The following is a 14,967-nucleotide window of genomic DNA, read 5'->3' as shown; positions in this document are numbered from 1 at the left end:
TATTTTTATGTGAATTATTTTATAAATAAAATGATATGCATATTATACAGAGCCGGCCATTAATGAAACATTACAGTATTTGCAGCTAGGTGGCTATAGCAGGCTGGGCTGTATTCCAGTGAGCGCTTCCCAATAATTGTAGACTTTGCAGCAGACTCTTGTTAAGGACACGTGCAGTGTGAGCACCGTTGGGGCTTTGGTTTGATCACCTCTGCGTATGTATACCAGTTTTTAGCGCTGGACAAATTTTGCATAAGACATGTAGCGAGAAGGTGTGACGGCGCACACAAGGACCTCATTGCAGGTTCAGCACAGTCTTCTAGAAGAGGAAATGCCCTACTTATTTGTTACCTTAATGTACAGAATGGAGTTTTGTGGAGCTCTCTTTATGCATTTCTCTTGTAGAACCTCTTGCCTACATCAACCCCTCAGGAGGCACAACAGTGGCTACATAGAAATAGATTTGCTGCATTCTCGCGGCTATTCACAAATTTCTCAGGTAATTCCCTAGGAGGAAAAGTGTTAATGCAGTGCTGTTTCACCTTCCCTCAACCTGCAACCTACTTTCTCTCCCTCCCCAGCTCCATATACTTCAGTATACTTCTCTCCCACATGGGTGAAAAATGGCTGAGCATGAAAAAAAATAGTGCTCTGGGTGGCAAGGCAAACGGTGGAACCATCCTGACTGTAGACGCGGCTCCTGCCAGTTGTGGGTTACAGCTAGTCATTGCCCTCTGTACCTGGACGTGGTGCGAATGTCAAGGCAGATGCTTATTGGCTTTTACTGTACAACGGGATAGTTCAAAGATGTACCGTATTTTCTCTCATGTACCCTATATGCTAGATGTCCTATATCCATCCTGGCACACTTACATTCTAGCTTTAAGTTTTTGACTTTGGTTTGGCATAAGAGGAGATTCATAAAATTGTCCTAAAGGAAAAATGATGTTGCCTATGTCATCCACCTACAGTGCAGCTTTTATTACTTATAGTCCTCTTAAAGAGGACCTTTCACCATTCCAGACATGCCTGTTCTAATAGCTCCATGCGTTTCCCAAGTAATAATAATTCTGAAGCATCTATTCTTATGGCTCTATGTTGTGCCGTTCCTTTATTATTTCAACTACAAGTTAGGAATGAATTACTAGCAGTCTGCAGTAAGGGTACAGAGGGGGGGTAACAAGTTGGGGGGGGGGGGGGGAGGGGTGTACCTGCACAGACTGACAATGGCAGCACTGGATAGAGTGCTACAAGTTAGGAATGAATTGCTAGCAGTCTGCAGTAAGGGTACAGAGGGGTGGTAACAAGTTGGGGAGGGGGGGGGGGGGGGGGGGTCCCTGCACAGACTGACAATGGCAGCACTGGATAGAGTGAGTCTGTGCAGGGACCCCCCCCCCCCAACTGGTTACCACCCCTCTGTACCCTTACTGCAGACTGCTAGCAATTTATTCATGACTTCTAGTAGAAATAATAAAGGATTGGCATAACATACAGACGTAAGAATAGATGCTCCAGAATTGTTATTACACGGGGAATGCAGGTAGCTATTAAAACAGGCGTGTCAGGAGTGGTGACAGGTCCTCTTTTTAAACATGGAAGCTGCATAGTAATGGGTTGCTGTGGGCAGGAAAGACCATTCTGTTTTTTTAAGGCCTTTACATGGGACATCCATCAGGGTAATTATCGGGAAAGGGCATTCGTAAGAACGCTCGATTCCAATATTTTTCCTGTGTAAAGGTGCTGCCAATCCCCCAATTAACAAGCAAATGATCGTTCATCAGGTGAAAGCATCGCTGATGTGGACACCTAAATGATTCTTTGCGTAAACAAGGCTCTGCTATCTAGAAACAATGATTTTTCTATGGGGATGAGCGATAGCAGTAGCCATCCCTCTTCCCTGTATAGCGGAGGTGATTGCTGCATGTAAATGCAACCCTCACCCCCTCTGATGAACAGGCAATTATCAGGAATGAAAGGATTGGATTGTTCCTGATAATTGCCCTCTTTGTCTGCCTGTAAGGGAGCCTTAAGCAGTTTTCGGAAAGCTGTCCGATACAGCATCTTTGCCCGGTAAAATTAAACCGTCTGCCTGGTTGTGTAAGGGTACTTTCACACTAGCGTTTAAGTTTTCCGGTATTGAGATCCGTCATAGGGGCTCAATACTGGGGGGAAAAAAAACGCTTCAGTTTTGTCTCCATTCATTGTCAATGGGGACAAAACTGAACTAAACAATACAGAATGCTCCAAAATGCATTCCGTTTAGTTGCGTTCCCAGACCGGAGAGAAAACCACAACATGTTGTATTTTGCTTTCCTGGGAAACTGATCAAGACCCCCAATGCAAGTCAATGGGGACGGATCTGTTTTCTCTGACTCAATCGAAAGCTGATCAGTCCCCCATTGACTTTCAGTTGGCGTTAATGACAGATCCGTCTTGGCAATGTTAAAGATAATGCAACCGGATCCGTTCATAACGGATGCAGATGGTTGTATTATCAGTAATGGAAGCGTTTTTGCTGGACCCTGCCGGATCCAGCAAAAACGCCATTGTGAAAGTAGCCTAAGCCTCTGCTGTCAGGGCCATCAAAATTGCAGGTAGTAGGGTATTAACATCAAGGTTACTTAAAGGTTAAGAATACCTTTTTAAGTATTTATACGGTTTTGTTTTTACGGTCAGTAATAGTGCCAAAAAGAGATACATCTACGTAATTGGTTTTGAAGGGACCTTGAATATTTGTGTAGCCAGTTACATGAACTGTTTGCCCCATAAGGGTCTATTCACATATCCGTGTGTGTTTTGCGGATCCGCAAAACACGAACACCGGCAATGTGCGTTCCGCATTTTGCAGACCACACATTGCCAGCACTTAATAGAAAATGCCTATTCTTGTCCGCAATTGCGGACAAGAATAGGATATGTTCAATTTTTTTCGGGATCGTGATTGCGTACCCGGAAGTGCGGGTCCGCATTTCCGTATCCGGGCAGCACATAGAAATGAATGGGTCCGCAATTCCGTTCCGCAGAATGTGCAACGGCATTGTGGACGTGTGAATGGAGCCTAAGGTGGGCCGCATTCTGATCCTATTCCAGCCCCTCTTTTTCTTTGAGAATCGTCTAGTGGGCACTTCCATGCTGCTGTAGATCAGTAAGTGAGGGGATATCCAGACTGCCGCTTTTTTTGTGCTCAGCCTTTTCACTCTGAAGTGTACGTAATCAGAGCTCTCCACCTCTGGAACACACATTTGCTTAGCAGATCCAACCAAATCTCTTTCTACACTTCTAGACTTTATATTCTCTTGTGTTATTTCTGTGTAAAGCCTCACAGTCCACACTTTTATTTTGTGATAACCCCTCATCAGGCATAGCTTGGCTAGTTGCTGTTAATTGTGCTGCAGGTATAATGTTCTGTCCTACAGGAAATTGCCATTGACTTCAGTCCCAGGAGAAGTGTCCTACATGACTGGCCACTTCTGTAGAGACTAAAGCTAAACCAAAGAAGATCCACTGCACAAACCTCACGCTTAGGCTGTGTTCACATTACGTTTGTGACGTCTGCTTAGCCCGTACATTGGGAAATCTTCTCGTGTACACGCTAAGCATAGTCTGAGGGCTCCCAGTATATGTCGGGAGCTTTTCCTGCCATATGTCAAATTGAGCCAGTTAACGTCATTAAATAGGGCCTTAGAGCAGGGGTGGCCAACCTGCGGCACTCCAGCTGTTGTGAAACTACCATTCCCAGCATGCTCCATTTATTTTGATGAGTTCTGAGAAGAGCAGAGCAAGTATGCATGCTGGGAGTTGAAGTTTCACAACAGCTTGAGTGCCGCCGGTTGCCCTCTCCCGCCTTAGAGGGGGTGTATAGTTTGTGGAAGAAACTGGACAACACTCAGGATGTGCATAGACCATTACATACCTAGCAGATCCCACGCTACTGCTCCAACTCTGTCAGATGGCCCTCATTGACCCAGCCACATCGGGGATATTTCGTCAGCAACATGTAACCACTGCAGCCAATCGCTAGCCTCATAGAGTGCACTGCATGAGGACATTGATTGGCTGCAGCAGAGAGGCGGCATGGCATCTGCTAGGTACGTATTGATCTTTTTCTTACTTCAGGCATGCATTGAGTGTTGTTGTCTGAACCTGGACAACCCCTGTAATCTACCCCTCCATGTGCAGAACGGCTTTCCTAGTTTGAGAATTTAGTTATATGCTGTTTTAGGTAAAAATGTCATGGCTCTTGGGCAGTGATTGTCTGATATCTTCTCAAACATGAAAACCCTGCAGTGAAGGGCAGATTGATTACATCATACCTATGTAATGTCACCGCTGCTGATCATCATTGGTGTCCTCTTACATGGTGAAAGTATTAAGTCTACTGGGCCATGTGTACCTATTTCCCACCAAGGCTGATTCACACATTTAGCTGTTGGGGCAGCCTACCGAGGTGTACTGGACGCGGCTGTGCACTGCCAGACTCCATTGACTATGATGGGATCCTACAGGGCTCCGGCCACTTTCTGACAAAAAGCTGTGCACGCAGGAAAGCAGCCAGATCCCATTCTAGTCAGTGGGGTCTGGCAGTACCCGGCTGTGCTGGATCTAGTGAGCTCTGGCAGGCTGTTCCTATGCCAGATCAGTTAAATGCAGATGTGAATCAACCCTTAAAGGATCCCAGTACATATTTGTGACATTTGTCACCTGCATGGATCAATCACTTGATTTATTTTTTTTCAATTTCCTGCAATGTTCAGAGGAAGTATTCATACAAAGGGCAGAGTAGCAAGCCAGTAGGACAGGGGGAGCCCCACATTGCCAGACCTCCACATAATTAAGATTTGTAATATTTCTAATTTTACTTGTGGGAGATTGTTCTCCCAAGATTTTCATTTTAAAGGGTTTGTCTAATATATTTTTAGACTTTTAATGAGCTGGACTATAGGCCTCCATACACATTACTGTATTGTCCACCAACAGTGCAATGTGTACAGGTAGCTCCCAACATCATCTGTCGGGGGGGAAGGAGGATCGGGCTATCATTTTAGTAAGCCCCCGCCAGAAGTGTCCGACAGCCACTTTCTTCTCTCTCTCCATTGAATACACATGTATGTTTGGCCGATCAGAACGTATGTGTATGAGGGAGTTAGGACAGCTGCTGAATGTGTATGGGCGGCATGAGGCTGCTTTTGTACAGTCAGTGTTTGGTCAGTGATTTCCATGAGTAATTGTGAGGCAAACCGGGTGCGGATCAAGAACACAGAACGGGAGCAGATCTTTCCCTTAAACCTTGTGTCTGTGGAGGCTCCAATCCTAGTTTTGGCTAACAATCACTGATGGAAATCTCTGACCAAACACTGACGTGTGAAAACAGCTAAGGCTACTTTCACACTTGCGTTCGGGGCGGATCTGTCTGGTATCTGCACAGACGGATCCGCACCTATAATGCAAACGCTTAGATACGTTCAGAACGGATCCGTTTGCATTACCATGAACAAAAAATCTGTTTTGACTTTACATTGAAAGTCAATGGGGGACGGATCCATTTGAAAATTTAGCCATACTGTGTCAACTTCAAATGGATCCGTCCCCATTGACTTACATTGTAAGTCTGGACGGATCCGTTTGCCTCCGCATGGCCAGGCGGACACCCGAACGCTGCAAGCAGCGTTCAGGTGTCCGCCTTCTGAGCGGAGGACAAATGGTGCCAGACTGATGCATTCTGAGCGGATCCGCTTCCACTCAGAATGCATTAGGGCTGGACGGATCCTTTCGGGGCCGCTTGTGAGAGCCTTCAAACGGAACTCACAAGCGGAGCCCCGAACGCAAGTGTGAAAGTAGCCTTAATGGTGGATAACGGGGCAGATGATCGGGATGCTCGTTCCTGACAATCTGCCAGTCTAAAGGTGCAGCCGATGAACGAGCAAAACTCTTATTCATGGGGTGAAACGGTTTGTGCAGGTAAGTAAAATATCGTTCCCGGGCAGCAGATCGTGCAGTGTGAACAGCGCTCTGCTGCCCAGAAACAATGCAGCTGTATGAGGACGGGGGATAGCAGCAGCCATCGCTCGTTCTCACTGTGGAGGTGATCTCTGCATGTAAATCCAGTGCTTCACCCCCACTGTCGGGAAGAAACGCTTCCTTCCCGATAATCGGCTGCTCCTTGGCCCATGTAAATCTACCTTAAATATGAGAAGTCTCAAATCCCAGTTAGGCTGGACTGTCATGCAGCCACCAAATGAATGGGATCCATGGAATTAGCGGCGCGCTCCCTTTTACACTCAATCTAATTGATAGGTCATGGAAGTAAAAGAATAAAAACAATAGGGTCATCATTGGACAAACCCTTTTAATGAAACAAAAGCATGGCATCTGTTATGTGGAATGCCTGAAATACATAAAAATATACTAAATAAACTGTGGGCTCCCAGCTTCCTAATAAAAAAGAGCCGTGTCGCACAGTGGCACCTAGTGTAGCAGCCTAGTGTAGCAGTCGTGGTTTTTTTTTATTTATTTTTTTCTACATTTTTTTATTTTATATAAATATAGGTTTTGTAGATAATGGACCCTGCACCTTTTACAAACTATGCGATTTTATAGCTGATGCTTAGCCACCATAACATTTTCCGTTTGTTTCAGGTGCAGATTTATTAAAGCTAACTAGGGATGATGTAATTCAGATCTGTGGACCTGCTGATGGGATCCGGCTCTTCAATGCACTGAAAGGGAGGTAAGCTGATCGTATCTGACTCCTTTACACGTATCTGTTTTCCTTGTGGCTGGTGTTCACTTATAGCCTTACATTCTACTTACAAGTGACAGAGAAGTAATGGGAATGTGATCCTGATGAGCTGAGCCAACAAATGATTAGCAGTATTGCAGCTCGGCTCCATCCACTTTAATGGAACGGAGCTGTAGTAGCGGGCACAACCTGTGAACAGGTGCGGCACTGTTTGTGGACACATTTTTCTGATAGTGGCCGTTGCCAGGATCACTAATTTGCATGACGGAGGTTTGTCGCAAGCATTAAATCATGCTTTCTTTTCTTTACTCATTAGGGTGGTACGGCCAAGGCTCACAATTTATGTCTGCCAGGAGTCACAGCAGCTACGGGAGCATCAGCAGCAGAAACATGAAAATGGGGAGCAGGGAAATGGTTCCTTTTTTGGTAAATATATAACGCATTCTGATGAAGTGCTAATGTCTGTTACCGCTGTGACTTCTTACAATGTGAGTGTGAATATGGCCTAAGTTGCGCCGTATTTGAATTCGTGATGGGTACAATGTGTGTCAGCTAAGTGCATTAGGCTTAGTATAAACAATCTTTATCATCTTAACCCCTTACTAACCCCCCAACTTAAATTAATGTAGACGGTCAAGCATTTAAAATGGAAAATTGGCATTTAAAAATGGCAGCAACTCGCACCATAGCCCCCGGGAACCTGCTGTTTTAAACAGCAGGCATCCGGGACTAATGTATTGATCAACGATAACGTCGATTGCATACATTTAACCTCTCAGATTCTGCGGTCAATCGTGACCACAGCATCTGAGAAGTTAAAGACCGGGTGCGTGCGCTCCCGGCCGTGCTCCTGCTCCCCCCTCAGCGAGGATCAGGGAGCCAGATGGTAGTGTGCAGCAGCCTCTACTCTGGAGTAGTACAGGGCTGCAGCGCACTAGTTACTCTAGAGAGCCTGCCTGTGGCAGGGTTCCATAGGAACCTAGTGTAATTCTCCTAGACTCCAATGCTAATGCATTAAAAGCAATCCAGGGGGACTATTAAAAAGTGTAAAAATAGAAAAGTGCAAAAAATAAAAATTATCCCCCGTTTCTCCCAAAATAAAATCACATAAATTAAAATAATTTGCATGTGGATGCCCATTATGTTAAACTGCCTGAACTATTAAAATATAAAAATATTTATCCCATATGGCAAACCTGGGAAAAAAAAAAGTCAAAATGGCCAATCTGCCATTTTTTTGTCCCTTTTACTTCATACAAAAAATAACATAAAATCATTCACACCCCAGATGGTATCAATGAAAAGTACAGATCATCCCGCAAAAAATGAGGCCTCACACAGCTCTGTACACAAAAGTAAAAAATTTATGGGGGTCAGAATATGGCAATGGAAAGGGGGAAAAAAAAAATAATTATATATATATATATATATATATATATATATATATATATATATATATATATATATAATTTTTTTTTTACTTACATTTCCACCCCATTTTGATATTTTTTTTTTTTTTTCCTCCACTTCCCACCACATTGTATGCATTTGTAAATGGTGCCATTTAGAAAGTACATCTTGTTTCGCAAAAAAACAGACCCTCATACGGCCATGTGAATGAATAAATAAAAAGGTTATGGCTTTGTGAGGATTGGGAGTAAAAAGTGAAAACAAAAAAAATAAATATTAAAATCACTCAGTCTTAAAGGTTGTGCTAAGTTATCAACTTCTTCCCTATCCACAGGGGGTAAGTATCTGATTGTTAGGGCTCCGACCCTTGGCTCCCGCACTGATCATGAGAACAAGGGTCCTGTTCTCCGCATGAATGGAGCAGCAGGACGTGTATGACCACTCGCACTTCATTCTCTAAGGGACTACCAAAGATAAGTTAGTAACTTGGCACCGCCTCTTTAAGTTGAATACTCTCTTCTCATCAGTGTATCACGCCATTTACCTGGAAGACCTGACGTCTCTGGAATTAACTGAGAAGCTTGCCCTACTTTTCAACATTTCTCCTCATCAGATTAACCAGATTTACAAGCAGGGGCCCACCGGCATTCATGTTCTTATAAGTGATGAGGTAAGTCACACACACGGGAGAGAGAGCTTATTGCCTAATTGTCAATACCTTTACCACCAGAGGCCGCGCTACTTCTCTTACCATTTTTGAGGAGAGTTTTTAGCGAGGAGGGGTACGAATAGTTGCCGTAATTTTAAATACATAATACGAAGCTGACATTTGGAGGCTGCGTTTGGGGCTTCTGTCACAGATTCTGTCAAAAAGACCAGAAAAAAAAAATTCCTCTCATGCAGGACTTTTTGGGCTGGTAAAAAAACAGGATCCTGAACGGAAACTGAAGGTACTCCCATCATAGACAGTGGAGTCCGTTCAGCTCTGTTCCTGTCATTTGGGCTGAGTTCACATCACGTTTTTGGTCATACGTTTAATGTACACAAAAAAGAACTTTTAACAGATGCCTCAGAGAAATGCCATACTGTGGTTCCATCGTAGAAAACACGTATACGTTTTGGCCTAAGAGAAGGGTATGCAGGGAACCATTAGTAATCTAAATAACATTAAGCAATTATAGTCAATTACAGTCCAATATGGCGGATCTTCCCTGTTTCATCACTTGGCTATAACATCCTGCTTGCATTCAGCACGCCCTGCCCTCCATGCATCGCGGCCTCCTTGTGGTCACATCAAACTGGATGTCCAGGCTCGGCTGCAGTTGTCCGCTGATTCGCGGGCACAGCGCTCCCCCCTACTCTCCTGATACTGCAACTCCCAGAAGCCAGCCTCTCCTCCTTACAGCTCCCGCCCGCTGCAGGATGCGATACGACTCCGGCAGCCCGTTGTCGATTATTGCAGGCACAGACATCACTGCCTGTGCCCTTCACTTCGCTCACTGCTAGATAGCCTGATTACGCTTCTAGGACGCTTGTACAGGTGTTATTACCACTTATATGCACATAAAATAAACCAGCTCTGACCACGCGATCCTTTTGCGGTTGTGCAGCAGGCTCTAATTAAACTAATAACGACTGCAGTGTTTAGTCTGCCTGCCTTGTTAATGGCCACGTGATATTGAAGGTGCTGCACAGCCATTAACAATGCAGACAGAGTAAAGAGTGTGGTCTTAATTAGTTTAATTAGAGCGTGCTATAGCCGTATGACTAGCTTAATCTGCCGTCAGTCTGCTTTCTCTGGAACATCTTTACTTTAATAGAAAGCGACTGCCCATCTACTGGGCTGAGACTAACCAGTGCTCAAGATGGGTGCAGACCCGACAGCGTTTTCACATGTCTAGATGTCCTTTCTCTATCCTTTATGTGACAGGCAGGCCTCCATTGGCTGCACTATTATAGTCCTTATTAAGCTAGTTTCATACCTGCGGCTGTCCTCTCTGGCTGTTCCTGCTTAGATTGTTACGAGCAGCGGTTTTTATCTAACCGATTTCCAGCATATTTGTCAGGTAGTGGCCTGATCACTACCAGACACCATTCTAGTCAATGGAGTCCCTCTGGCAGACTGCAGTATCCGGCATAAAACAGACAGCCACAGATGTGAAACTAGCCTTGGGCCACATTCACACGAACCGTATGCTCTTTGCGGTCCACTAATTGCGGATTCGCAAAACACTGATATTGGCTGTGTGCATTACGCATCTTGCAGAACGCACATGGCTGGCCCTATGATAGAAATGTTTACTCATGTCCGCGATTACGAGTAATAATAGGACATGTTCTATCTTTATTGCTGGGCATCGGAACTACGGATGCGCATAGCACACAGGTGTGCTGTCTGCATCTTTTGCAGCCCCATTGAAATGAATGGGTCCGCACCTGTTCTGCAAAATTGCAGGAACAGATGCGGACCCAGAGCTCCGTTTTTTGTTTTTTTTCTGCATTCTTGGTTAATTTTAATTCTTAAAAATAAAAAAAACGTTTTTTGCTCATATATTCTACAGAAAGGGGCTTGCTCGGACTAACCACCTAGAAACAGTATATGGAAATTCCGCTTTTTTAGTCACTCTTGAGCCCTATTGAGACTATTGCAGGACATATATAAAATGGGTTACAATTTGTTCTAAAAAATTAAAAATAAAATGATTATTGTTTTTTGGGGATACTTGTGTCTGAAATGTGAGAAGAGAGGGCTGCCATCTTATCTGAGCACATGACAAGAAGATTTACAAGAAGACAAAACAAACAGACTTTTATACGGGTTTCCCTGCAGTCTATAAACCAACTCTTCCTGACCATGAACCTTAAGACAGCACCTGAGTACAAAGCATTACATGAGTGCTTTTTAGAGCCCATGAGAGGCTGCTAGGAAGAAAACAATCGCCATCTAGTTTGAAGGTCACTTTATCGCAGTAAACCCTGCTAATGTGTCTGATTTATGAGCTTCGTACATGAGAACGCGGAGCTATATAGGCTACTTGCTCATCTGTTAGTGGTGGCTGTAAAATCTCTAATGCACTTCCTAGACACTCGGTAGTAGAGGTTTTTCCTGTGCTACAGTTATATTTTATGCGTAATTAAAAGTTTTATGACCCTTACTCAAATAAAATGTTTATAGGATCTCAAGATTAAAGGGGAACTAAACCTGGAAAAAAAAACATAAATAACACAAATACTTGTATTCATAGTATCCTGCAAACAGAGCACTTTGCCTTTCCCCCAGTTCCCTCCATCTTCGGCTACAGAACGGCTAGGTGACCATGCCTAATGTCATACGCTGACCATGCTGAAATGCTGGCAGATCGATCTGCACTGCTATAGGCGCCCCTGCCCTTGGTCCCCATAGACACTTTCTCTCCCACTCCCTTGAAATCGATCATCTTCCTCCCAGCCTTTTCCTCTTTAATATTCCCCCTTCAGCCAATTGTTTTTCACACCATTTACCTATTGAGACTGAGCTCAGCAGTGCAGGGAGTCAGTGAAGGACCTGTTTGATGTCACCATGTGGGCAGAGCTCCAGTGCTGTGTGAGAGGTTAGTGGTGTCCCTCTAGAAGTTGTCAAATACTAGGAGTTCTATACGCACTGTAATGTACACTGATGCCCCATAATAACATCCTAGAGATGCTGGGAGTTTTAGTTCTCTTCTTATACCCCTATCCCTATTATGTCAGTTGATGCACTGTAATAGGAGAACATGCTGGGATTTTTTGTTCTCTTCTTGTACCCCTCTCTGTAATGGCCACTAATGTCCCATAATAACAGCCTAGTCATGCTGGGAGTTGAAGTTCTCTTCTCTGATATCCCTCTAAATGTAATGGGCACTGATGCCCCGTAATAGTCTGAACATGCTGGAAGTTGGGCAGACTAGATGGGCCAAATGGTTCTTATCTGCCGACACATTCTATGTTTCTATGTTCTCGTTCTCTCCTCTTATACCCCCTTCCCTATAATGTCCACTGAAGCCCCATAATAACAGTCTGAACATGCTGGGAGTTGTCGTTCTCTCCTCTTATACCCCTCTCTATGTAATGGCCACTGATTCCCCATAAGAACAGCCTTACATGCTTCAGTAACCACTAGAGAAGATCTGATTGAAACCTACCTTACCTGTCAGAAATCTATCAAAGCAGGCATTTTCTCTCACTGACTGCCGCTACGACCGATGTTTGCGATATATTTGAATGGGGAGAAGGATTTATTTTAGTAGATTTAGCATCTATTCTTGATTCTGTGTTGTGCCGTTCCTTTATTATTCCTGCTAGAAGCTATAAATGATCTGCCAGCAGTGCAGTGAAAGTCCAGATGGGTGTTATCAGTTTGGGGTAGGTGTCCCTGCACAGTCTGATACTATTCAATCAGTGTTGCCAGTACATTCACACACACCTTTTTTTTTTTTTTTTTCCGGATCGGATGCAGGCCCATTCATTTCAATGGTTCCGCATAAAATGCGGGCATTACACCGTGTGCTATCCGCATCCATATGTCCGTTCCGTAGCTCCGCCAAAAAATGTCCTATTCTTTTTTGTTTTGCAGACAAGGATAGGCATTGTTACAATGGATCTGCAAAAAAAAGAAAATGCCATACGGCGGTCCGCAAAACACATTTGTTTGTGTGAAATGTAGCCTAAGGGTACTTTCACATTAGCGTTTTTCTTTTCCGGCGTAGAGTTCCGTCACAGGGGCTCTATACCGGAAAAGAACTGATCAGGCAGATCCCCATGCATTCTGAATGGAGAGTAATCCGTTCAGGATGCATCAGGATGTCTTCACTTCAGTCATTTTGACTGATCAGGAAAAAGATAAAACCGTAGCACGCTACAGTTTTATCTCCGGCGGAAAAAAACTGAAGACTTGCCTGAATGAATGTGAAAAAAGATAAGACTGATCCGTCTGTCCACATGACAAACAGAGAGATGGATCCTTTCTTGCAATGCTTTTGCGAGACTGATCCACATCTGGATGTGTCTTACAAATGCTTTCAGTCACATGCAGATCGGCGCAAGTGTGAAAATAGCTTTAGACTGTGCAGGGGCACACCTCCAACCGGTAACGCCCATCTGATCATCATAGTTGTCAGAGTAGAAGCTCCAGAATTTCAGCAGAGGTTCTAGGTCCTCTAAGGCCTGGTTCACAATTGAGCGTATTTGATAAGCGCGTTTTCCGTGCGTTTTTGTCAGACGTTTTTGGGGCGTATTACAGCACGTTTTTGGAAATGGGAAACACGCGTCGTACGCACGTTCTTGCGATTGACCACAGAGGCGTCCAATGAAAAACAGCCATGTCTAGAATGAGGTGTCCAATAAAAGAGACTTCCGTTGAAGTCTATGGGCACGAACGCGCGACAATACGCCCCAAAGAAGCTCCTGTACTTCTTTGGGCGTAGGGTGTTTTACAGCGCGTTCATATGCGCTGTAAAACATGCAGGTGAGAACCATGCCCATAGGGAAACATGGGTTTTCGCCTGTTAAGTTTTTTACAGCGTGTAGGAACGTGCTGTAAAACGCTCAGGTGTGAACCAGGCCTAAGTGAGACTCTGCGGTGCTAATACTCCAAATTAAGAGGTACTTAAAGACTCTGGACTGGAAGTAGAGTACAGGACGTGACTTAAAGAGGACCTTTCATGGGTTAGAAGTAAGGGAGATAAATATCTGTACCTGCGGGGTACCCCATCCCGCTGTGCTGCCACCCTGCCTGTTTTTTTTTTTAAATAGCGCTCCTGTGCCCAGTTACGGCTAATATGCTAATACTGAGCATCGGAGCAATGGGGAGGAGACGCAGTCTTTCTCTGTGGGCGTTCCTTCTCCCCTGGCTGTAGCGCTTGTCCAATTGCAGAGAGGTTTTTTTCTGCTGCAACCCTCTCCCTGTAAGTCCTCATTTACATGTCTGTGTCCGTGATGGAATCCAAGATAAGATGGTCGGTGATTCATCCGTGAAGATTTCTATGAAGAATCCGTGTGCCATGCCTGTTCCCCGGACACGGCACAGCTGAAAACTAAATTTCAGACCATCTCTTCCTAATGATGTGTGAAACAAGGACCCAAAAACTATGTGCACGCTTCCTTGCTAAAATGAATGGGGACGCGTGCTGTCCGTGGAGAACATGAACATCACACGTCTGTGAATCACTGACATGTGAATAAGGCCTAACTGCCACAGCTTCTAGCCGAACATATGGCTTGCGGCAGTCAAAGATTTAAACTGAGCAGGTTGAACAGCAGGTGGCGCTATACACATACATGTTATTCAGTAGCTCACTGGCTATTCCATGGCTGGACATGAAATAGTGACACACACAGTCCACACAGCTATGTTTGGAATGTGGGGCAGCGCTGTTATATTGGTGAAAATGACATGACAGGCTCCCTTTAAAGTCTAGACATGCTGCACGTCCGTACTGAAGTGTATGAGACTATTTCTGCCCTACCACCGTTCTGACAGGGGCTGAACTTCAGCACAGCAGATATTACAATTTAGATGCACCCGGGTATCATTGCGATACTTTTTCCATTTTGGATTTTATGGCTGTCACAAGTATTCCGATAGAACAGATGACGGCTACAGTAGCATGCAGAGCTCTGGATTGGGCTATACTTTCTACACAGAATTAGAAAGTTGGTACTGAACTGTTGAACAGGAATTTTAGTCCAATGGACCCCTTCACCTTGTTATACAGTGTGGGACCTGTGAAGTTCTGCACACTGTAACGGTTGTAGGAAAAGTCCTGTGTTATTGGGGTATGCGGGACTTTAGACATGTCACT

General features: G+C 44.5%; 1 protein-coding gene across 4 annotated transcripts in view; it reads left to right on the top strand.

Moving 5' to 3' along the window:
* Positions 1–14,967, top strand: part of TFCP2 (transcription factor CP2) — a 70,717-nt gene that overhangs the window by 49,779 nt on the left and 5,971 nt on the right. For 2 of the 4 annotated variants that reach the window (XM_044284679.1, XM_044284677.1), the window contains exons 10-14: positions 406–499; positions 6,637–6,727; positions 7,056–7,165; positions 8,484–8,486; positions 8,677–8,819. In XM_044284679.1, the coding sequence (XP_044140614.1) occupies positions 406–499; positions 6,637–6,727; positions 7,056–7,165; positions 8,484–8,486; positions 8,677–8,819 (441 nt within the window). The remainder of the gene's footprint in view (positions 1–405; positions 500–6,636; positions 6,728–7,055; positions 7,166–8,483; positions 8,487–8,676; positions 8,820–14,967) is intronic. The other 2 variants (XM_044284680.1, XM_044284678.1) reach the window with 1 other exon arrangement.

This window comes from Bufo gargarizans, chromosome 3 (assembly GCF_014858855.1).
Source record: "Bufo gargarizans isolate SCDJY-AF-19 chromosome 3, ASM1485885v1, whole genome shotgun sequence".
Classification (NCBI taxonomy): Eukaryota; Metazoa; Chordata; class Amphibia; order Anura; family Bufonidae; genus Bufo; species Bufo gargarizans.
Note: the sequence above shows the minus strand (reverse complement) of the source record. Positions and strands in the feature narration are given on the sequence as shown.